This window comes from Eublepharis macularius, chromosome 2 (genome assembly GCF_028583425.1).
Source record: "Eublepharis macularius isolate TG4126 chromosome 2, MPM_Emac_v1.0, whole genome shotgun sequence".
NCBI lineage: Eukaryota > Metazoa > Chordata > Lepidosauria > Squamata > Eublepharidae > Eublepharis > Eublepharis macularius.
This window is the reverse complement of record NC_072791.1, coordinates 70,951,071-70,973,745: the sequence shown is the minus strand read 5'-3', so window position 1 is coordinate 70,973,745 and position 22,675 is coordinate 70,951,071. Positions and strand designations below refer to the sequence as shown.

Sequence of the window (22,675 nt, the reverse complement as noted above, 5' to 3'; positions counted from 1 at the left end):
AGTGGTGCAGTAGGGATCTTGATGGCTGGAGGAGAGCCTGCTGGCCCCCATGAACAACAAATAACGAACATGTTCGTGAACAGGATCATGTTTGTCAATGTTCGTTGTTCGTGGATGGCAACGAACAATGAACACAATGTTCAGTTTTTTTCTGTTTGTGCCCATGTCTAGTCATGAGCAGAGCTTGGGCTGCAGTACTGCAGCTTACCACTCTGCGCCACAGGGTTCTTGTACTCTTGTACACAGGACTCATTTCACAGACATCCCTCAAATCATGCAACGAATTCTTGTTTCATCATCCTCTTCTCTCTCTAGTTCGGGAGGATATTACCAAAGGACAAGACAGAATTAAACCAGGATTAAATCAAAATGCCATACATTACATTAAACCACAGTTAAAACTAATTAACGTAGAATAATAAACCACTTTAAGATTCTGGCTTGATGGACTCCAACTAGCCCTAATTAGTGGAGTGTTTTGAAGTGAGAGAATTAGACTAAGAGCCACGCTACACAAGACTTTTAAAAAATGAGTAATGTCTAGGTTAACGTCTGTAATAGAACCTCCCTACTACCAATATGCCCATTTAGTAATCTCTTTTACTGCTAAGATGCTATGGAGATGGTTAAGGTTTGGTCGGTTGGATTTTGTGCTGCTATGTTCATGTTCATATGTATTTTAAATTGTGTAATTTTGGATGTTTTAATGGTTTTTAACTTATTTTAATTGTCTTATGTATTTTAACTTGTATGTGTTTGTAATCTGCCCTGAGCCTGCTGTTGTGGGGAGGGTGGAATATAAATTGAAAATAAATAAATAAAAAATAAATAAATAGGTTCCCTGGACCCAGCTCACATTCCCTGCAGCCACATAGAGGCTATTTTAAATGCCAGCAGGGGCATGGAATACTGCAGATGTAGCTCCAAAGTAGGGCAAATAACTCTCCCTGGTGCCATTTCAGATCAGAAAAGGAATATGGGATTTCTCCCCCTGGACTACAGACCTGTGCTGAGCAGGGCCCCACAGACTTTTAAAACAACATTCCACTGTTGCCATTTGGCTACAAGGAAAGTGAGTTGGGTCCAGGGAATCCAGATCTGACTTGTCAAAAAATGACTTGTGTAGTTTGGCCCTTGCTGTAGTTCCTTTAATTAAACTGTTTTCAGTTCTGTTAGAACTTTGTATTACCTTCTTCTCAAAAACAGACTTCTAGCACAATTCCTTGTTCTAGGTAGATAAGCAACACTAAAGGGAGGGGGATGCAGAATCATAGTTTGTGCGTCTCTTGAAGAATGCCTCTCACACTAGCTGAAATGGTTAACTGCTGAATAAGCAAATAAGCTTTCTGCACATTTTTTTTTGCCCTAACATCTCATGAATATAAAATAGAGCTTGTCCCCACAATACCTTCTTTGCTCCCCCCTCAGTATTTTTTGTAGTGCCTTGTAGCTGAGTATCTCCAGATGCAAATACTGCAACCACATTGAGTGGAAGGAAGTGGGGAATGGAATGTGATTTTAAACTGAAGCTATATTGGACTTTCATTACACACCATGATGTTACTTTGAAAGATATTTCACATTTTAGATATTTCACATCTTAAGATATCTATATCCTCAAGCCTAGGGAGAAAATTTGCACTAAGGTTTGTAAGTAACAGTAAAGACTGTAAAGCACTTTAAATATTAAAGTGCTGTTAATGATAACAAAATGATGTAGTATAAGATCTCTGTTGCCCGGACAATAAGTCTCTATTGTCCTTTATGCTGGCAATTCAGGTGAAAAAGAAGAGAACACAGTGGGTAGAACTGAGTCCGTATCTTGGATTTGAGAAAATTAAGGTCTTTGTTTGAGACCTTGGCCAAAAGCTCCTCCATGCTATGCCCCTGAGCCTTCTCTACAGTTCACATCTGTGTTCAGAATCTGGCTTTACAATTCCACATATTTCCAGCCGCTATCCCTTGGAGGGATGGCTGACATACAATCTGAACCTATAGGGTAAGTGGCACTGAGCTTCCCTCACGTTCCTTTCCCCCCTACTGCTGACAGAGCTCATCTCTCTGCAGGTCTGACATGTTTCCATGACAACCAGAATCCTAGGCTCTTGCTGCCTCTGGTCTTGCCACCTGTTATTACTCCATCTCTCAAGTGTAAAGAACTGATTTGTGACCTCTTATTTTTCTGTTCAAAAGCAACTTTGCAAGGAAGAGATGGATTCAAGAAATGAGAAATTAAAAAAAAACCTAACTAATAAATGGGAAAAGGAGAACCAAAAAAAACCCCCCCAAAACACTCCAGCAATAGAAGATGTGCTTCTGGAAGTGTCTTGAGTTAATAGAATAAGAGATTGAATCCCTGCTGGAGATGAGTCCACCTCCGGCTGGCTTATTCCCAACATTTAATGAGAAATGGAGAAAGTCATTGGGGGTGGGTTTCAAAGGGAATGGTTCATTGCACAGACCAGCATATTTTTTGCAGAGAACAGAGGTGTGGACCGAAGACATACTATGCAGCATAAATCTGTGGGAGAGCTGAAGGACAAGCCAGATGGAGCTTGCATAAAATGAACTTCGGTCATTTCTTATTTATTCAGGATTTTGTTCCCCTTCCCCCCACTGCTTGTAGCTGCATTTCCTTACTTCTGTTTTTAAGAAAGTGGCTGAAGACTATGTCTTTGTAATGCCATCTACAAAGTGACTTGAGAATTGCTGTGAGTACTATCTTTCCAGATGATTTTTATCCCTCCATCCGCATGAGGTTTCTCCTTCTGTAACTGTGCCTCCAGTTATTATGAAATTAACATTTCATTTGTTTAGTCTGCAAAGTATACAGTTGTATGGGCCAATCTGTAAAATATATTTTAGTTATTCGTTTTTTATTAAAATCATTTAAATGCTGCCCTTCGTTTTAGAAAACTACTCACAGATCAAAAGTGTTGAGGGGCAATTTTGTGCAACAAAGGATATGTTTTATGGGTTGAAATGCGACAAAGCATACTAAGAGAGAAGGGGTGATTGTCAAATATATTTGAACGTATGAATAGTCTGAGGATAGTGGATCAATGATGGTGGATGGAACATCAACAACTGTTTCAGGTAGAACCCTATCAGTTCATAGATGGAGCATTTCCAGTGGCCTGAGTGCTGCCATAAAGGGAAACTTCTGTACTATATTGATAATGTATGGATGTTTTGAACTGTTGGATGTGCCAGCATCCTCCATTATCAGAGAAACAAAGTGACCTGGACTATATACGCGTTCAAAATATATATAAAACACTAATATGGCACAGGATTCAGCATAGGGAAGAAGTTTTGCGGCAGCAATCACATTGCAAAGATAACAAAGGAATCATACTACATTAAGCACATAAAAATTGAAAAGTGAATGTAAATCCACCTTACTGCATGGTCCTCAGTTAATTTTAAAACTGGCCTCCAGTGCATTTTGCATTACAGACACTGGCAGACAAATAAGAACAGAGAATCTAAAATTATGTTCAGGGTAACATGCCTCAACACTAAATGCCAGAAAAGTCTGATAAGTATGAGATCCATGTCTTACCGAGGTCCAAAGTTCTTTCTCTAAGATTCAAAAAAGGCTTCAGTTGTGCAAATACTGGCAGCCACATGTATAGCCTCTGAATAGAGGCAGTGATTCAAGCTATTTCTGTTTCTATGCAATTCCAATTATGACTTGTGCATTTCCATAAGTCATCATGTACGGCAAGCTCATTATCTGAACTGTGTCTCAACTTTACCCAAAATGATGTAATCTTACAGTATTTTTTTTCTAAAAACAACATACAAATCTCTCTCTCTCCGTAATATCCAATGGAAGAATGGGTACAGTGGAAAACAAGTTCCAGCAAGCATTTCCATCAGTAGAATGTGACTTTGTCACCTCCTTCATCCCATTGTAGCCTAAAATGCTCCCAAAATGGTGCTCCTGGAGTACAGGAGATCCCCAGGGAACGCCTTAGGGGACAGAGTCAGAAATTTGCTATGAGAGGGGGAAATCAGGAAAAGCCTGAGGGAACAGAGTCAAAAATTTGCAATGGGGGGTGGAAATCAACTAAACCTCCCTTCCATTGGCAAAAATCTACTACTGGATCCAACCCAACATTTTATATATTCAACAAAAAGACATTGTTGTCGAACTTCCTTGAAGAAGGCAGTGAAGAAGTACTTTGCATTCAAATACATCACCTACCATTGACTAAGGGAGAATTATCACTGAAGCAGAGAAAGAAAGGACCCTGGTGTAACATTCCAGTAGCTGCTGCTTGGTGTGAGGAACAAATAGTTCCTCTCCAACTGAGAAGCTGCATTTACTTATTTATTCATCCATAGACTCCTGCTTGGATGAAAATAAAAAATATTTCAAAGGAGGCTTTGCATGGGAAATAGGGGACACCTTGGAAACCCAGTGGGATGAATGCATCATTTTTTAAAAAAATCTCTAGATACTTTAATCATCAGAAGCATTAAAAGTCCATGCCCAGGATCCAGGGTATGATAAGGTAGCCATAAAGCTTGCTAAAGCTTTATTATTTTGCACTTCCCAATGTGAAATATATGGCTGTCTTGCTCCCAGAACTGGATTTCTATATACTAGCACTGAATCTACCATGTATCAGCACAATTGGCAGATACACTATGTTTGTTCAATCTTGAGGTTATTTGAGTCAAATTCTGCACACTGCTAGACCTGGATGAATACTCAGGACTGTAGTAGCATTAACAGGGTATTGCTAGTATGGCATGTACAACTGTAATGAAAAAGCACAAAGTAGAACAAAGTCAGAAGTGGCTAGCATTGTAGGAAGCGCTGTGATGATGCCGTATGAATAGTTCCTTTCTCATTATTGCACAAACAGACCATTTCTGATTTATGATCCCTGGCTCTAAATTTTTATGCAATATATACTATGTGGCAAAAATAAGGTGGCACTTCCAACCCTCGAAGCGCAGAAGTCTATTTAAAGAGATGGGAAGATTTGTTCTTTGCAATATTATCGGGAAACTTTATTCTTGTATAAGGTTCCAGGAAGTCAACGATCCCAAGACTTGGATCATTAATGGCACATTGCTTTTATGGTAGTTTATGGACTTTGGACTCATGGTTCTGATTCAACCAATGCCAAATGGTGAGCATATGACTGATTTCTTTTTTAAAGAATGAAATTGACTTTTCGTGATAAACTTGCTATAGGAGAGAAGTCAGATGTGTACATTTAGACTCTGGAGCAGCCTAAGCATGGGCACAGGATTAATACCCAGTGGGACATACTTTTGACCCAACCCCATAACTTCAGCATAATACAAAAAAGCATATGCTCTATGCCTATGGAGACATGGTTCTTTTATGACAGATTTTCTGGGGATGTGAGGAAAAATACATAAATGGAAAATGGGATGTAATAGTATTTTCAAACCATGGTCTCTTCTTCACATCTTATTTTTCTTTCCCTGAATTCCCACCTTTTCCTTTTGAAAAGGAAAAATTTCACTTACTGAGTCATTTTCTTCTCTATTGGTAAGTTTGCAATGAAAGGTAGACAGCATAAGCAGGAATATTTGAGGGACGGAGACTTTAAAATGGCATCATACAAAACGGCAATGTCACTTCTGGCTAGGAACCTGAAAGTGACTGCAGTGCTCTTGGATTTCACCCAAACTCTATGGTAAAACCATAGAGATCAGGGCAATTTCATAAGATGTTGCAGTGTTGCAGCTCCAAAATGACTTCCAGGCCCTAGCCAGAAATGATGTCACAGAACATTGAGCGTCCCCTCCCTTTCCCCCCTGCCAGTGAAGGACAGGATGTGCTAGCAGGGGTTTGCCCACTGTGAGCGAGCAAATGGCAAAACTAAATAACATCCACCTGTATTATAAATGAACCTGAAGCAAATCTGAATCTTAAGACAAGTCCCGTACTACAATAAGAGAATATGTTGACATGTAAGTATCAGCAAAGTAAAGCTGCTGGGGACAGGTGGAAGGGGATGCTTCTGCTCTGAGGAAGGAAAATTATGCATCAGCAATTTGGACAACGTGAAACAGAAGTGAAAGTAAATAGAGTCCACCTCAACACAAGGAGGAAGTAGGAGAAGAGGACACAAAGGACTACTTGTCGCTCAACACCCTTCCCAAAAGCTATGCAGAGAAAATTCTTGAAGTCCATACCTTGCAACATTGTAGACGTGTCAAATCTAATTCACACTATATGCCCAAATGTACTTAGGGGACTGGAAGGATCTGCTGCATCCCTGCGGCTTTTTTGTGTACAAAGGAACCAGTTAATGGCTGTGTATTAGTTATGTGAACAATTAGCATTCACATGGAAGATAGATGGCAGCATAAATTAAATCCTGCCAAGTGAAAGAGGGGAGATTTGAGAGCCAAGCTCAAGGCTGTAAACAAATTTCTAAAGACAAGCAGAGAGGGAAGGAATGAAATTAAAGGAGTGATCAAATAGGAAGTGCACTGCATAAAATCCAGCTTCCAACACTGGCCTTTAACTGTTTATGCTATTCATGGTGGGGGAGCAGGTCATAGCCACCAGCCTAGCTCAGCCTGTACACCTATTCTGCCACTGAGCCCACAGACTGTCAAATATGATCGCCCATTTGCCTGAACAGAAAAAAAATCTAACTGCATATGCCTAAATTATTCAGTTGATACCGGGATTTTTATGTGGTATATTAATGACATAATTTGAGCCTTGACACCTCTATTGAGTATGTGCATGCGTGTGTACGTATGTATAAGTCCTTTGTTCACGCTTAGACATCTGACACTTTATTAGAATCTGGAGGACAGGTGGGTATAATCCTGCTCCCCTAAATGGGGATAAGCTAATCAAAACCAGAACTATCTGTTACTGTCCCAAGAAGAGGAGGCTTTAAAGCAACAAAATAGATGAGCTGAAATCAACATGGTGACCATGCTGCTGATATACCAAGCCTGCTCCAAGTAGTGTATTTGCTTATTATTAAAAGGGCAGCAAATTATCAGTCATTATCATCATCATCTTAAGTTATGCTTTTGCTGCAATTTTTGGTCCCGCATCAACTCAAATTTTATTAAAGAATCTAGGAGTCAGTGAGGTTCATCTTTGTGGCTTCTGTGCAGTCCCACATTGGGACTGTGCGCACACAGAACAGCCATGAAGATTTCTACAGCTTTCTAGAAGATTAGGAACACCTCTCCTCCCTTTGGCACTTTCTAGCCAAAATCATCATGTGACCAGAAGGAGGGATGCTATTCCCTCAGTTCTCTTTTTGCTGCTGCAGAGAGAGGATTTCCATTGCTGTTCTATGCTTTTCTCTCACTTCATCCTTGAGACTGAGGGGAATTATTTTCTTTAAACATTTTTAGCCCTCAACAGACAATCTAGTGAAGAATACAGCTGCATTTAAAGAAGAAAAGTTTCTGTCTTTCCCTTTGTCGTTATGGATCAAGAGAGGCTTCTTCAAGATGTTAGAAACACCCACCCTGATTAAAAGCACCTGCTCCCTCCCTGGCACCCTTGAATTCCAAGAGCAGAGATGTGAGCCTCCTTACAATGGCTCCTTCTCCAAGGCTGTGGCTTCATGCCAGCCTGATTAATTCCCTGGCACCCTTGAGTACCAAGGCCAATTTAAACATTTTCTGATAAGATAAATGAAAGTAAATAGGGGAACATTTCCAGTCAGCCCAATCTTTTTTAAATAATCAGTTTTGTACAGTTAACAAAGACTTTCAGTGAATTCCTAGGATTTAAGCTTAGGTTTAATATAGCAAGTTTTGAATCAATTGGGCTAAGTCAAGTTTCCAACCAGGAGTCAGCTGTTACTAGTTGCAGTAAAGATGGAAGAGCATTAGATTCATGGATTGATAGTTTGAACTTGATAGCATGGTACCATGCTATTGTTGAAATTTGAGGGAGCCCAAGTTCTTGCCACACCATAGCCAAGTGTACACTGGGAGGAAGAGAAAGGATCTTATGATAGAAAGTTTGCTGAAGCTTAAAAAGAGGATACAGTGGTCCATTGACCCAGATTGGAGCAGCGTAAAGCAATTTGGGAAGAATGATGGCTTTATATAACTTTAGCAAAAGCTGGATAAGTTGACCACCTTTGGTATAAAAGAATTTCTTGAGAATGGTTAATGTCATTTGTGTCTTTCTGACGACAGATTTTATATGGGAATTCCCTGATAAGTCATAATTAAACATCACACCAAGATATTTAAACTGTCTAACTTCTTTGATAGTTTCTCCATAAATTTGCTAGGGATGTTCCTCCAAACGCCTTGACTTAGAGAATCTCAGGATCTTTGTTTTGACAAAATTAATTGTCAACAATTATTGAGCATAAAAGAGACAGAAATAGTTCATGAGTTTCTTCAAGCCAATCGAGGTTCAGCTCAGGAGAACCAAGTCATCGGTGCATAAGAGCATTAGTAGTGGTTGGTTTGCTAAGAATGCTACGTAAGTATTATTTTTCAGGTTTGGGAAGAAGTTATTTATTATAAATTAAATAAGTGTGGAGCTAAGATACATCTTTACCGTATGCCTTTTTCGATTCTTACTGAACTTGGATATGAATTCATACTGGAGATTTTTAACTGTAGAATATTCCCAGTATATACATTCTTAATCAGGGCCAGTAGCTGCTTAGGAATAGAAGTAAAATTCAACTTTTCTCATAAACGAGCGTGGGCTGCCAAATCAAAAGCTGCTCAAAGATCAACAAAGTCAGCAAATATAGATTCTCTGTTGGTTTTAATATATTTATTGACAAGGGTCGATAGAATCAAACAGTGTTGTATGCATTTACAGCCTTTTCAAAAGCCAAACTGCTCCTGCCAAATTATGTTGTATTCTTCCATCCATTCTTTTAGTTTATTCATTAAAAAGGCAGCATATATTTTATTCAATACAGGAAGTAAGCTAATTGGCCTATAATTAGAGGGATCTATTCTTATCACCTTCTTATAAATAGGGGTAATTAATACCAATTTCCAGCTTTCAGGAATTACTCCAGTTCATTTTTATAAATAAGGGGGCTAACTAACAGTTCTGCCCAACATACTGGGTCTAGCTTAAGAGTTCAATTGGGCGAAAGTCATGCCTGGGAGCCTTTCCAGTTTTCATTTGTTTAATTTGTTTAATTATAGTTAGAACTTCTCTTGGAGACACTGGAGCCCAATCAGGTAACCGTGCGATATCAATGCTGAAAGAAGAGGTGGGGCCTCTCACAGTATCTTTAAACATATCTTCAAAGTAACTGATTGATCTAACTTTTCAGCAGAATTTTCAATATTATCGGATTGAATTATTGAGGTTCATAGTGCTTTAGCTTCTTTGGGTCCCAATATTTTCTGGCAGTCTCTAGCCATATGAGAATTCCACTTTTTACTAATTGTAACAGTTGTGGGTTTATTTCCTCTAAACTTGAAAGAAATATCAGAGAAAAGAGAGAACTGAAGTGGATAATGGTCACGGGCAAGCAGGCGCCCAATCAAGAGTTTCCTTACCAGGTCTACATTATGTTTGGAAATCATAATCTATTGTTCCTGCCCTTTATTTGAACAATATGTAAACTCTCCATCCAAATCGACTAGAGGGTCACCATTTAGGATTCTAAAGCCTAAATTAACCAAAAAATTTGAGATCTTGACCCTTGAATAGTTTATACCAGTATCTTTAGAAATCTGATGAGTAAATAGAGCTAATAAATTGGGTGCATTGACAGTCTATACTCAAGTTTACAGGTGATACTACGTCTGTTGCCAATGCTTGTATTAAAATCTCCAGCAAGAATGAATATTGCACCAGGGTGATTTGATTGCAAATTCAGTATATAGCAGTCTATTAAGTCCCATTGATCATCTATTTCTTGTCGTGTAGGTCAAGGATGTTAATCAGAATTAGCAATTTTTTATTAACTATTATCTGAAGACCCTTCTTGTTGTGCTATTAATTATCTTTGGGACTCAAACGCCCTAAACTTTCCTCAAACACCCTAAACTTTCCTCTTTCTTACTGGATCTCCAAAAACATTTAAAGTAGGGGTGTAACCCCCTTGTTAACTTTTTGCACTTCCCTGGTGCTTCATTTTTAGTGTACAGCACTTCAACTTGTGGAATGAGGACACTATGGGTTTCTACCCTATGTTCACCCGTTCGTAGAGTCTCACAATGTTAATGTGTCCAATACCCCAGCCAGGATTCCCTACCAGGAGTTGGCTTTCAGCCCTCATATCTCACAACACTATCGGTTGTATTAGGCATTCAGGCTCCAAGAGAGACCTGGCAGTATCATCGCACAACTCTTCCTTTGTGGGTTGATAGAGGCTATCACACTCTCCCTTGAGTGCATGTCTGTTCGGTGTTCTTTACCTAGCACAGCTCTCCCCACCAAGAGCTGTGTTTTCCTTGCTCCAGTCTAGCTTGTACTTTGGCAGGGACACTTCTAGAGAGTTCCCTGCTTCTTTAGAAGCACCTCTGGGTGAATGCCAATGAGATGGTAAGCATCTTTTGAGAAGATGATCCTCCACAGTCTCTTACTTTGAGAGCTTCATACCCACCTCCTTCAGTAAGTGAGCTTGCTACTCTCCCAACGTGAGACGGCACAAAAGCCATGAAGATGAAAATAGGGTTGCTCTTACCGGTAACTTTTGTTCATCAAGTGGTCTTCTGTGCAGGCACACATCCCTCCCACCTCCCCTGCTGTGAACTCTCTGGAACCTTAGTTTCTGGTGCGGGGGGGTGTCTCCAGTGGTGACATGGAGAAAATTGAGGGAATAGTGCCCCTCCTCTTGGTCATGTGATGTTTTTGGTGGGAAAATACCAAAGGGAGGAAGGACACACCTAGTCTTCTAGAAAGCTCCGGAAATCTTCTCTGTGGCTGACCTGCATGTGCACAGTCCCGATGTGAGCCTGCACAGAAGACCACTCAATGAAAAACAGCTACAGCTAAGCGTAACCCTGTTTATGACCTTAGTATGTTTCAAGTAGTGAGGCTCTTCGCAACTGTCCAGTTGTTATCCTATCTATGCCAAGTTATAGATGTTTAGTTAGTCCTTTTGGAATCACACCTAGCATTCCTATTAGTACTGGAATAATCATTGTATGATTCTCGCAGAGGTGTTGAATTTCAAATCTTAGATCAAGATACTTTGTTTTCTTTTCAATTTCTTTTTCCTGAATTCAGCTGTCAACTGGGATTGCCATGTTTGACTTTCTTACTTCAACCACAGTAATATCTGGAGTATTATTGTTGTTGTTACTGCTATCATTTAATATAATTTATCATTATATAATACCACAGAGGCACCATTTGGATTCTTTGCCCCACAGACCAAAATATCTTGGGCCATATCTTGCAGGCCTATCATGAAACAATCTTGCTTCAGAAGGCATATTCCCAAAGGGAGGCAGCATCATTTTCTTATTTGCAGTCTCATTTTACTTGTCAGTTTAATAAAGAGGGTCATTTTGGCTTTTTAAAATATTTTGGAGACCCCCTTTTTGGAGGGTCCTGCTGCTTAGCATATAATAACAACATCAACAACAACAACAACATTCAATTAATATACCACCCTTCAGGACAACTTAATGCCCACTCAGAGCGGTTTACAGTGTGTTATTATTATCCTCACGACATTCACCCTGTGAGGTGGGTGGGGCTGAAAAAGCTCTGAGAGAGCTGTGACTGACCCAAGGTCACCCAGCTGGATTCAAGCAGAGGAGTGGGGACTCAAACCCAGTTCTCCAGATTAGAGTTCTGCCACTTTTAACCACTACATCAAACTATGCATAGAGAGCTACAAGGTTCAAGGTTACTATGCCTCCCATCTCTCTTTAAATATCAACTGAGAAGAGCAATAGGACAGGTGAAGCCAATGGAGAGGTGACCTCCATGGTCAGCTCATTGGCTTGTTCCCCACTTAATACTCAATGTTATTTTATTTGAATTGTGGTTGTTGTTTTAATGATATTCTTAGCTTTTGTCTGAAAGAGTGGGAAATAAATATATTAATTAACTGTACCCAACTCTAAAACATTACATCTTCTAAAAATGTTGGTGCTGGGGAGTTAGATTTCTGACACAAAGATAAATATAATACAGAGATAAATACATAGATAAATATAAGACAGTGTAAATGGACAGTGCAGACAATGAAGTAATAATGTTTGAAGCTGGAAGACAAGGAAAGTACAAGCTACATTGACATGCCTGGAAGTAAAAGAAGAGCTTTTATGCAGCTTCTAATGTTTTGTCATGTAAATATTTTTGTGTGTTTTATTTCAGCTAAGTAAACGATGGGATTTTGAAAGTTTATTTACTGTAGTTAATAATGCAGGCCCCTAAAGTAAGAATGAGGGAGCTGGATGGGTGAGTGAAGCATTCTCTGCTTGGACAGTAGCTATACCCTAAGGGGCGGAGTGAACTGCAGTTTTGTCAGAGTGGAAAGGTTCAGTCAGCAGGTGGCTGTGCATTAGAGAGGAGAGAGTTATTCTGAGAGTGAAGTGCTGAGGGAGGAAGTCTGTGTGTTTGACTCTGGATGAAATCAGCCTAAGTGGGCACTGAGGAAAAATTAAGTCTTAGTATCTGAGTCCTTTTACAAATGCTTAGAGATATGAACCTATCTTGAAACCATCACACCTATGAATGGTTCTGAAACCAATATGCTGATGAATTACTCTGAAACTTTACACATACATACTTATAAATAAACTCTATTTCTGGTAAAGTGAAATATTATTTTACCTCACATCTACCCCCATGTGCTGACCATTCTGTCATTCTACCATCTATAACTAAGCCTTCCTATACTATAAGTCAAACTGAGAGAGAACTAAGGCAACAGCCTTTAGTAGCAGCAAAAATCTAAGGGAACACTAAGAAAGGAGGGAGGCAGTATAATATGGGTCTCATAAACAGGGCAAAACACTACACTGTTCCTATTAATTTCAATAGAAGTTGCGCAGGAAAATTTCCTGGTAAACTGAGCCTATGATTTTCAAATTCTCCAGTAAGTAAATGACCAATCAGATATACTTTGCTGATTTCCCACTAAAATGATATTCCATGTAATGTATTCCTATTTTATTTTGTTTAAGTAACAATAACTATAGTAAAATTAAATGTATACTATCTAAGGCCATAACAACATGTTATGTGCCAATATGTGTATTAAAATCTCAGCAGCCTCTTCAACTAGGAAGTTATACTCTGTGAGCAGAAAATTTTCAGCAGAGAAGGCTCCAGACATGAGTTTACATTGCTGACACACTTCTGTAACCTTAAGATGAAAAAACTGACTGAAGAACAGTTGGAGTGGAAAAATTGTGGGCAGGAAGGAAGCAATTAAGCATTCCCTCCCCAATCACTTCTCCAGGGAAGATCTCCTTCTCTTAAACTACATTTGCCTTTAGAGACAGCTGTCAGAATTTTACAACAGGTGTAGATATGTAATACATATTTCCTCCCTAATTTTGGAGAATGAATTCCTGATAGCCAGCCTAATTATAGTTGTCCTGCAACACTTGAGGACAATGAAGTGGTAACATACCCTATGATGGGCTGTCTTCCTCCAATGACTCAGTGGAATATTTTTGGTTGCCAGGTGCCTGTTAGTGGTGGACAAACTCCGGCAGTTTGCCCTTCTACCTGCTAATCACTGGAGATTGGCAGGAGGAGGGAAGTTGCCTGTTGACTATCCACTACTGCCAGTATCCTGGGCAAACTGGTGTGTGCACCTCCACGCCCCACAGCAATAACATCACTTCTGGAAGTGACATCGTCCTGTGAGGGAGGTAGAGGGATATAGGGAGGATGGAAATGATGTCATTGCGGCAGGGCATGGAGGCACATGAACACAAGGAATAATGGGGTAAGTGTTTTCCTCCCAATTTCCTGCTGGTTGCCACCTGGCAATCCTAGGAGTATTGCTATCATTCAGAAGGACTCCTGGATACTCTTAGCCCCAATGAATACCTACAAAGACTTTTGCATTAATTTACCTACCTTCCCACCCTGAGTTGCACCCAGTTCTTTGGAAAGAAAAGAAAAAACGTAGCTTTCCTTTTAAATATCTAATTCTCAAAGTGATTAACAATTGTTAAAGACGTAACTGAACATTGTTATATAATCTAGGAATAATGGAGCATGAAAAACAAGCAGTTTCCTTCAAAGTCATACTGCCTACAACATGCACAAAGAATCATAGCGAAGCACAGCCTGAAATGTCCCTGCTACAGAGTTTGAGTTCTGTGTATTTCTGTTAGAGTTGCCAGGTAACCATAACTCCCGGATGGGGGTGGGAAACACCCCGGTACTCACTGGTGAGATTATCTTTGCTAACGCGCAAAGTGTGTGCACACGTCCTGTTCCTGACATGATAGCGTCCAGAAGTGACATCCTCGCTCTTTGCACAGGGCCTGTTCTTTTAGAATTGGCCTATTTGGGGCCAAAATCAGCCCCTGAGAAGCACAGGAGCACTCCTGCGTGAAGCGTGATGATGTCACTTTAGGAAGTGATGTCATTGCGTCCTGCTGGGAGCACGCCTGCCGCATGCTTTCCCAGGTTGCTTGCCACTGGTGGGCACTCACTGGGGAGCATGTAACCTCCTGGCAGCAATGGGGCAAACTACTGGGAGTTTGCAAGCACCTGGGAACCCTAATTTCTGTGCATTTACATTACCAGCTAAAACATACTGAAAAGTAACAAATTCTTTCTGGTAGTTCTGGTGTAATTCTTTGTTCTCAGCCCTCCTGTCATAAGCCTGACCTGCAGGTCTCAAGAAAGTCTGAGGCCATGCATACAGCTTCCAATAGGCTTGGCTGCCAATTTCCCTGCAGGCCTACATTTCCCAAGATCCTTCTCAGCTTTAGGATAGAATTTAAGAAAAATGGAGAGAAAAAGAAGACCAAGCATTACCAAGGAGGCTGGGCCATGAGAAAAGTAATATAAGCCCCCTATGAAGGGAGAAGATGTTCTTCTCCCAGGAGCTGCAAGGTCGAGAAGAAACAGCCAACTGGAGAACCAACTGGATTCCAAACCCCAAGAGGGTGGGTTGGACCCAGGAAAGCCCAGGTATAATAGGGACCAGTCAGGTAGCTGAGTTAGGAAACTTTATTGTTTTCTTGCCAGCTCCTTTATGTATTAATGTTGCCTTGCTTGATGAAAAGCATCCCCTGTTAAAACTGTTGCTCACAGATGGTTGTTGTGGATTTTCCGGGCTGTAGAGCCGTGGTCTTGGCATTGTAGTTCCTGATGTTTCACCAGCAGCTGTGACTGGCATCTACAGAGGTGTAGCACCAAAAGACAGAGATCTCTCAGTGTCACAGATGTTCTATTTCCCCCCAATTGTTTGGTGATTGCCCATGTGATGGAATGGGTTTTAAATGCAAGGATTACCAAATGCTGCATCCAGAGAGTGGAAGGTAAAGGTTAAAAAACAACTGCTTGAAGGGAGGATGATTGACATGATGCTCCCCCCTCTTTGTGACTGGCCAGTGAGAAGATAAATTGAAGCTGACAGGATTGTCAGGAGAGAGTCAAAGCTTGGAATCTGACTGGAGGGGGAGGGGGTCAGCTCTGTGTGAGGAAAATAAGAGAAAAGTTTGTCCTAACTGGGACTGCTTAAGGTTTATGAAAAGCATTTAGTTGATGAACTAAATTGGGAAAGCCAGCACTAATTTTACTCAGACAAGATTGAACTGGGAGCATGTGATTGGCAAAGGAAATGGGTAGTAAAAAGAGACTCCCCTTCAGCCAAGAGACCAGGGTTATGTCTTTAATAGAAGAATAATTCCTTCCCAGTTTCTGAAAAAGGGAGTTTGGCTCTGTGGAGTACCCCGAATCTGGATTAAAAAGAAAAGAGTGCTGAGTTGAAGTCAGAACACCTAAGCTGCGAAGTGAAATCTATGAAGGAACCTCGTTTAAGTAAGTCTGAAACTACCAACCTCTCATTTCTAAGATCTGTACCTACTAAAACTAAGCTTTAAGAACACTATTGTGCCTAATGCTTATGAAGTATTAAACAAAATTCAGCTTTCCTTTCCCTGCCTATCTACATACCAACTCTGCCTGTTGAATAAACCTGCTGTTTTCTTTTTGAACTTTACTTAGCCTCTAGAACCATTTCATTTTAAAGGAGACGTGGGTTTTTGCTTTTCTCCTACTTAATTTTGGGCAGTGATATAAACCAAATACATATATATGTTATATATGTGTTCTTGAAGTGTGGAACAAAATGAATTCTAAGATACACCCAGATATACACCACCAGAGGCTTCCCAGCCCCAGCAAACAACCTTGTTGGTTTTGGAGGAAAAATCTGCCTTACAGTGGGGAGTGAGTGAACTGGCACATTACACCCACCTTGTTAAATAAAGCAGTTTGTTTTACTCTGCCTGGGTTCTCACATCTCCCCTGGTCATTGGGCAATGCCTTCACCAGTAAAGAGACACTTTATGGAAGGGTGAAGGAAGGGGGTACTCTGGTTCCTCCTTAGTTGAACTCTCAGACCAGAGTAGTGGCAGCTAGTAAGGCTCTTGCCTGGTCCAGAGCTGAAGGGGACAGGAGGGAAAGGGGTGTGTTGATGGGGCTAGAGGGTACCTGAGAGGAGATGCCTATATTATACAAGCCCCCTATCTTTGAAGGTACAGACAAATGAAACATTTGACCTGTAGTGAAAGCAGTTTAACAAGACTTTTGCAGCCCTGTATAAATTCATTGAAATGTCCTGGAACAACGTTTTGAGGGGGACAACAGTTCTGCAAGTTTCCAGTATGTTGGGGGAAGTTAGTTGAGGTGGTGGCTATGGTTTTGTATGTACAACATAACCGGATTGGGACTGAACCAGCCTGGAACGGGCCACTCCCCAGCCAGACCTAGTCCGATTATGGCTGTTTATGCCCCAATCTGGGCTGTTTCGGCCATTTTGGGCCTATTTAGGCCATTTTAAAAATACCCATATGGTCTTACAAAGTTGCTGACTCTGGTCTGGCGCACCCATAGGCCATTTTAAAAATACCCACGTGACACCAGTCACGTGGGTATTTTAAAGAGATGCTGGAACGCTGTTCCAGGGCGTTCCGGCTCAAAAAAAGCCCTGGTCCTTACACTGGTATTCAGAGGTTTCCTGCCACTGAATGTGGAGGTTCCCTTTAGTAACCATGGATATTAGCCACAGATAGACCTCCATGAATCTGTATAATGCCCTTTTAATGCTCTCTATGTCTGTGGCTGCCACTATATCCTCTGGTAGTGAATTCCAAATTTTAATCACTCACTGAGCAAAGAAGTATTTTCTCCTATCCGTCCTGAATCTACTGCCCATCAACTTCACTTGATGCCCTCAAGTTCTGGTATTTGAGGAGGGGGGTCTCTTTAGTCTCGCTACCCCTTAAATAGTTTTATAAACCTCTATCCTCATATTTTATTATTTATTTATTAACAAGATTTTACCCCACCTTTCTGCCCTCACAGCGTCAACAAGGCAGCTGCCACATTTAAGGCCTGAACAATGATTTATAAACAATACCAACATATTTCTAAAGGAAAACTGTTTATTAAAGCAAAGATGGGGACTTAGGTGTCTCCAAAATCTTCATTCTGGACAGTAATAGAATTCCTAGACCTGTACTTTAAAAACTGAGAAGGACATAATTATTTTCTGCCAGTGCAATCCTAAACAGAGTTACTCTAGTCTAAGCCCATTTAAATCAATGGACTCAGACTGAAGTAACTTTGCTTAGGATTGCACGTGAAACAATCAGAGAATGCTTGTGCCAGAAAATAGGATTAGAGCTTTACTCTCTTGGTGGATCTTATATTCAGACTAGGTCCTTGTCATCTATTTGCTAGTACTCTCCCTTGAAACATAAGGCATTGTTTCAAATGTCAGGTTAGGATACAAAAGGATGCTAGTAATGTGCAGAGAATTGTATACAATGACACACACAAAAAGAAAAAGCAGAAGGAAACGACAAAGTGTATTTTGTTGTTCTCTGGGCTAACGGTGAGACTGCTTGACAATGGGAAGACTGGGCTTCCCTCCTTTCCTCATCTTCCTTCAACATGTTCACCCCATGAGAGCAGTGATGGAAAGTGACCTGCTGCAGAGTTAATGTGAGGTTTGAGCTGAATTTTTCGACTAGCTGAGCTCAGCACCTGGGAAAGCTGCAGTTGATTAGCTCCACTAAAAGCTTTGGTCCCAATAATTCACAGAGGAGCAAAGTAATTGTAGCAACCACTGAAATACAAGGATAAAGGGGAGGGGGGAGTGATTGGAGCATTCCAGAAAAGGAAAAATGGAAGGAGGAGGAAAAAGAAGGAAAAGCACACATTCTACTCACGTTTATGATTTTCATTTCTGTGGACAGGTGGGGAGCGTGTCTCCTGCTCCTGAGCATCATCCCCCTCCTCACTGGCAAGGTGAGTGTGAGCATAATGGTAGCTCAAACCTGGTCTGTTTTTATAGCGTTTGCCGCAAACTGTAAACAAAGGAAACATGAAGAAACAGCAAACAAACAAGGACAGATCAGTAACAATGAAATGGTATAAAATATATCCTCACTGCTGCCTCCTTTGCTGGACAACTAAATTGTTATTTTTATTTCACAATGACAGCAAGTAAATTTTCCTACAGTAAGAGCAGAATCTCAATTTACATTTTGTACTTGGATTCAGATCCCCACATACATAATACTGATACTGTATATCAAGTATGAAAAGTATACACACAAATAAAATTGCATTCTTATCCTTTTAAAACAGAAGTGGAACCAGGAAATGACTGGGCCCTGTTTCTGAGTATTTTAAAGGAGAACATGCCAAATCTCTCCCTCAGGCACTCACCTACACACTCTCTTCAGATTTAATGAAAAGCATGAGTGTATGTGCTTTAGTAGCCTTACAAAATGCAGAGGGAGAGCTTCACTAGAATGTATGCTGGGAATCCGTAACTGAAGTTTCTTAGAGTTTTCAGAAGTCAAACAGCAGCCATTCAGAGGTCCTAATCAAAATAAACACCACCCCAAAGTGGTTGTTATTCACTGTGAACCGACAGACATCCCCCTTGCCCTATTCCCCCCCCCCCCAAAGACAAATGGTGATACGGGGCAGTTTGGTTGGTGAAAGTATGCAGGAACTTTTTCTCCCACTGTATTTAAGTCTCAATTCAACTGGGCCTTACAGCTACTACTGGCCTTTAAAATGCTGGGAATATCCAGTCATGGATCTATTAGTGTCACATTTAATTAGGCCCTGAGAATTGGCCCCAAGGTACCCCAATTTAAACCTAGATGCTGCTCTGTTAAGGCAGGCTTACTGCTGTGATAACCAATCTCATTTCTCATGTTAATGAGAAAATTCCTGGAAAATTATGGCCTCTTGAAGCTGATTCGTTTCATTCATTTACATTACTATTACATATTCTTACGTTAGAAGCTAGTTTCTGGGTATGAGATAGTAAGCTACAATTTTTAACATTATCTAATTTTCCAATAAGGAGACTAAAGCCCAGAGAAAAGTTAAATGGTTTGTCTGGAATAGCGCAATGAATAGCACAATGAATAGCACAAACTCTTGGCAACTTCACCCCTATAAGGCTTCCTTGACACACAATTGAACACTTGTATGTTAAGATATATAGATACAAACTAAATGTGATGGCGAACTCATGGTCAACACGAGTTTGCCATCACCATTTTAAAATGCTTTTTTTTTTTTAGTCTATGGGGCCAATCCTGATCAGGCCCGTGGCATGGAGCTCTCTCTACCCATACCTTTTAAAGTGTCAAAACATTTGTGGGGGCCCCACACATACCTGCAGCTGTTTTGGAACCTTAAAAGGTGCAGGAGGGGAAGGGTTCTGAGCTGTTGGCCTGAATCTTAGCACTGAAACAATGAGGTTAACAGAGAATGTACTGTGCAGGATCTATTCTGAAAAATCAAAAGAATCTTTGGAAAAGATATCTAAAAACACAATTCAACAACCTGAGAATCAGCAAACATTTCTAAAAGAAATATACACATTACTAACAAGAGATTTAAGAAATACTTGATAATGACTGAGTTAAGAAAGAACAATGGAACATTAAAAGGAAACGATGGATTACAATTAGCTTGCCTAGAAACATATAAGGAATGAATAAATTTGCATGGACGAAAATAGGCAATGATCAAAGTACCACCTAGACATATTTAGAAAACATATATGGCATACATACTATCCCACTTAAGAGTAGTTTGCTATTAGTTTGCTCTGACACATAACTACTGCAAAAAAACCCCAACCATCTACGTATGTTCTGAGTTTCAGGAGTAAGGGCCCCATCAATTACAACAGCTAGTCTGCTAAATTCCATTTTTAAAAAAAGATTTTGGCATTGTTTCACTAAATAAAGAGAGCACAGGGGAAACTAGAGACTAGGGGTGTGCAATTCGGTATTCTGGTAGGTTAAAAATACCGAATCAGGGCCGTTTCATTTTTTTTCAGTATTACCAAAACTTTTTCTGAATACCGTAAAATTTCGGTAATACTGAAACAGAGATTGCCGAAACGATTCGGCCATTGTTTTCAATGAGAAAACCTTCTCCAGGGTTTCCGGGAGTCTGGGGGGCATTTTCTGTCCAAATCACACCAAACTTGGTGGAGACCTTCTCCTAACTCTCCTCTAACTACCCCCCAAGTTTCAGAAAGATTGGACTTTGGGGGGCCATGTTATGCCCCCCCAAACAAGGTGCCCCCATCCTCCTACACTCTCCATGGTTCTCTATGGGGAAAAGCAAGTCATCTTTCTAGGTGGCTTGGGGTGGCATTTTGCAAGCAAAATGCACCCAACTTTCAGGGGACTTGCTCCCACCTGTCCTCCCACCCTCCACCAAGTTTCAGGCAGATTACACTTTGGGGGAGGATTTTATGGCCTCCCAAAGAAGGTGCCCCTATCCACCACCACTCCACTATTCCCTATGGGGGAAATAAGAGAGGCTTGTCTGGCTAGGGGTGGCATTTTGCATGCAAAATGCCCCCAAAATTCAGAAGACCTCCTCCTACCTGTCCTCCCTCCCTCCACCAAGGCTCAAGCAGATCTCACTTTGGGGGGCCATTTTATGGCCTCCCAAAGATGCTGCTCTTAGCCCCCCCCTTTCTCCATTATTTCCTATGGGGGAAATAAGAGAGGCTTGTCTGGCTAGGGGTGGCATTTTGCATGCAAAATGCCCCCAAACTTCAGGGGCCCATCTCCCACCTGTTCTCCCACCCTCTACCAAGCCCCAAGCTGATCTCACTTTGGGGGGCCATTTTATGCCCCCCTAAAGGTGGTTCTCCTGCCACACCACTTTGTCTTTCTACTGTGGGGAAGACTTCCACACTGTAGAAACACATGGGATTGGGGCAGCCGATGGCCACAGCCACAGTCCACCTGCACCCAAACTGCCAAATACAACACACACCCTCCCCAAAACCTAACCTCCCCTGTCCTGTGGCCAGCCACTTTCTATTGATTCCTGTTATGGGAAAATCTCCCACAGCAGGAACCCATGGAAATTGGCATCTATGGCCACAGGTACAGTCCCTCTCTTAAATCCACCCTCCCACAGCCCCACAGTGACCCAAAGACACCCTCCCCAACATTCCCACACCGGCCACTACCCCAGGAGCAGGCTGGCCAGCTGTCCCCCATTGTTCCCTGTGATGGGAACTTTTAAACTCTCTTTCCCAGGGCAATTATGCACAGCCCAGGGGTGCCACAATGGTGGGCACACTCCTGAGTGCGAGCTTGTCCCTGTGAAAGAGCACCTGAACCACAGACACCCTCCCCCAAATTCCCCCACCACCTACAGAGATGGCTGGCCAGCTACACAAAAATAATACAACTCACTGCACATCAGAGAATCACCCAAACACAATTGCTGTCAAAAACGGTGATGTGAGTTGTGTTGTTTTGTGTAGTAGACTGCTTTCATGCCCTGTTGTGCCCTCCTACTGTGTAACCTAAAGCAGTTAAAGAAATAGTGTTTTTGACAGCAATTTGTTTTGGGTGATTCTTTAATGTGAAGTGAGTTGTGTTATTTTTTTTGTAAGATGCTGCTGGCATGCCCTTTGGTGTGCCCCCCTGCTGTGCAACCTAAAGCTGTTCAAGAAATAAAGTGTTTTTGACAGGAATTGTGTTTTTGTGATTCTCTGATGTTAAGTGAGTTGTGTTATTTTTCTGTGTGGGGGATTGCTGGTGTAATGTGTCACAATGCTTTGCCTTCTTGTACTTTGAAAGTGAGAAAATATTTTTTAAAAAACTTTATTCAGTGTGTGCTTGTGTTTTATTCTTTGTTGTGCAGTTGGTTCCCATCATAGGGAACAATGGGGCTGGCTGGCCAGCCATCTCTGTAGGTGGTGGGGGAATTTGGGGGAGGGTGTCTGTGGTTCAGGTGCTCTTTCACAGGGACAAGCTCGCACTCACAGTGTTCCCACCATTGTGGCACCCCTGGGCTGTGCATAATTGCCCTGGGAAAGAGAGTTTAAAAGTTCCCATCACAGGGAACAATGGGGGACGGCTGGCCAGCCTGCTCCTGGGGTAGTGGCCGGTGTGGTAATGTTGGGGAGGGTGTCTTTGGGTCACTGTGGGGCTGTGGGGGGTGGATTTAAAAGGGGGACTGTGCCTGTGGCCATAG

At 41.3% G+C, this 22,675-nt stretch overlaps 1 protein-coding gene across 3 annotated transcripts in view; it reads right to left on the bottom strand.

Annotated features, from left to right (window-relative positions):
* The window catches only part of DPF3 (double PHD fingers 3), a 260,427-nt gene that overhangs the window by 33,257 nt on the left and 204,495 nt on the right, over positions 1-22,675 (bottom strand). For all 3 annotated transcript variants that reach the window (XR_008596562.1, XR_008596563.1, XM_054972252.1), the window contains exon 7: positions 18,361-18,498. Coding sequence is in view for 1 of the 3 variants with exons in the window: in XM_054972252.1 (XP_054828227.1) it covers positions 18,361-18,498 (138 nt within the window). In the remaining 2 variants the exon portion in view is untranslated. The remainder of the gene's footprint in view (positions 1-18,360; positions 18,499-22,675) is intronic.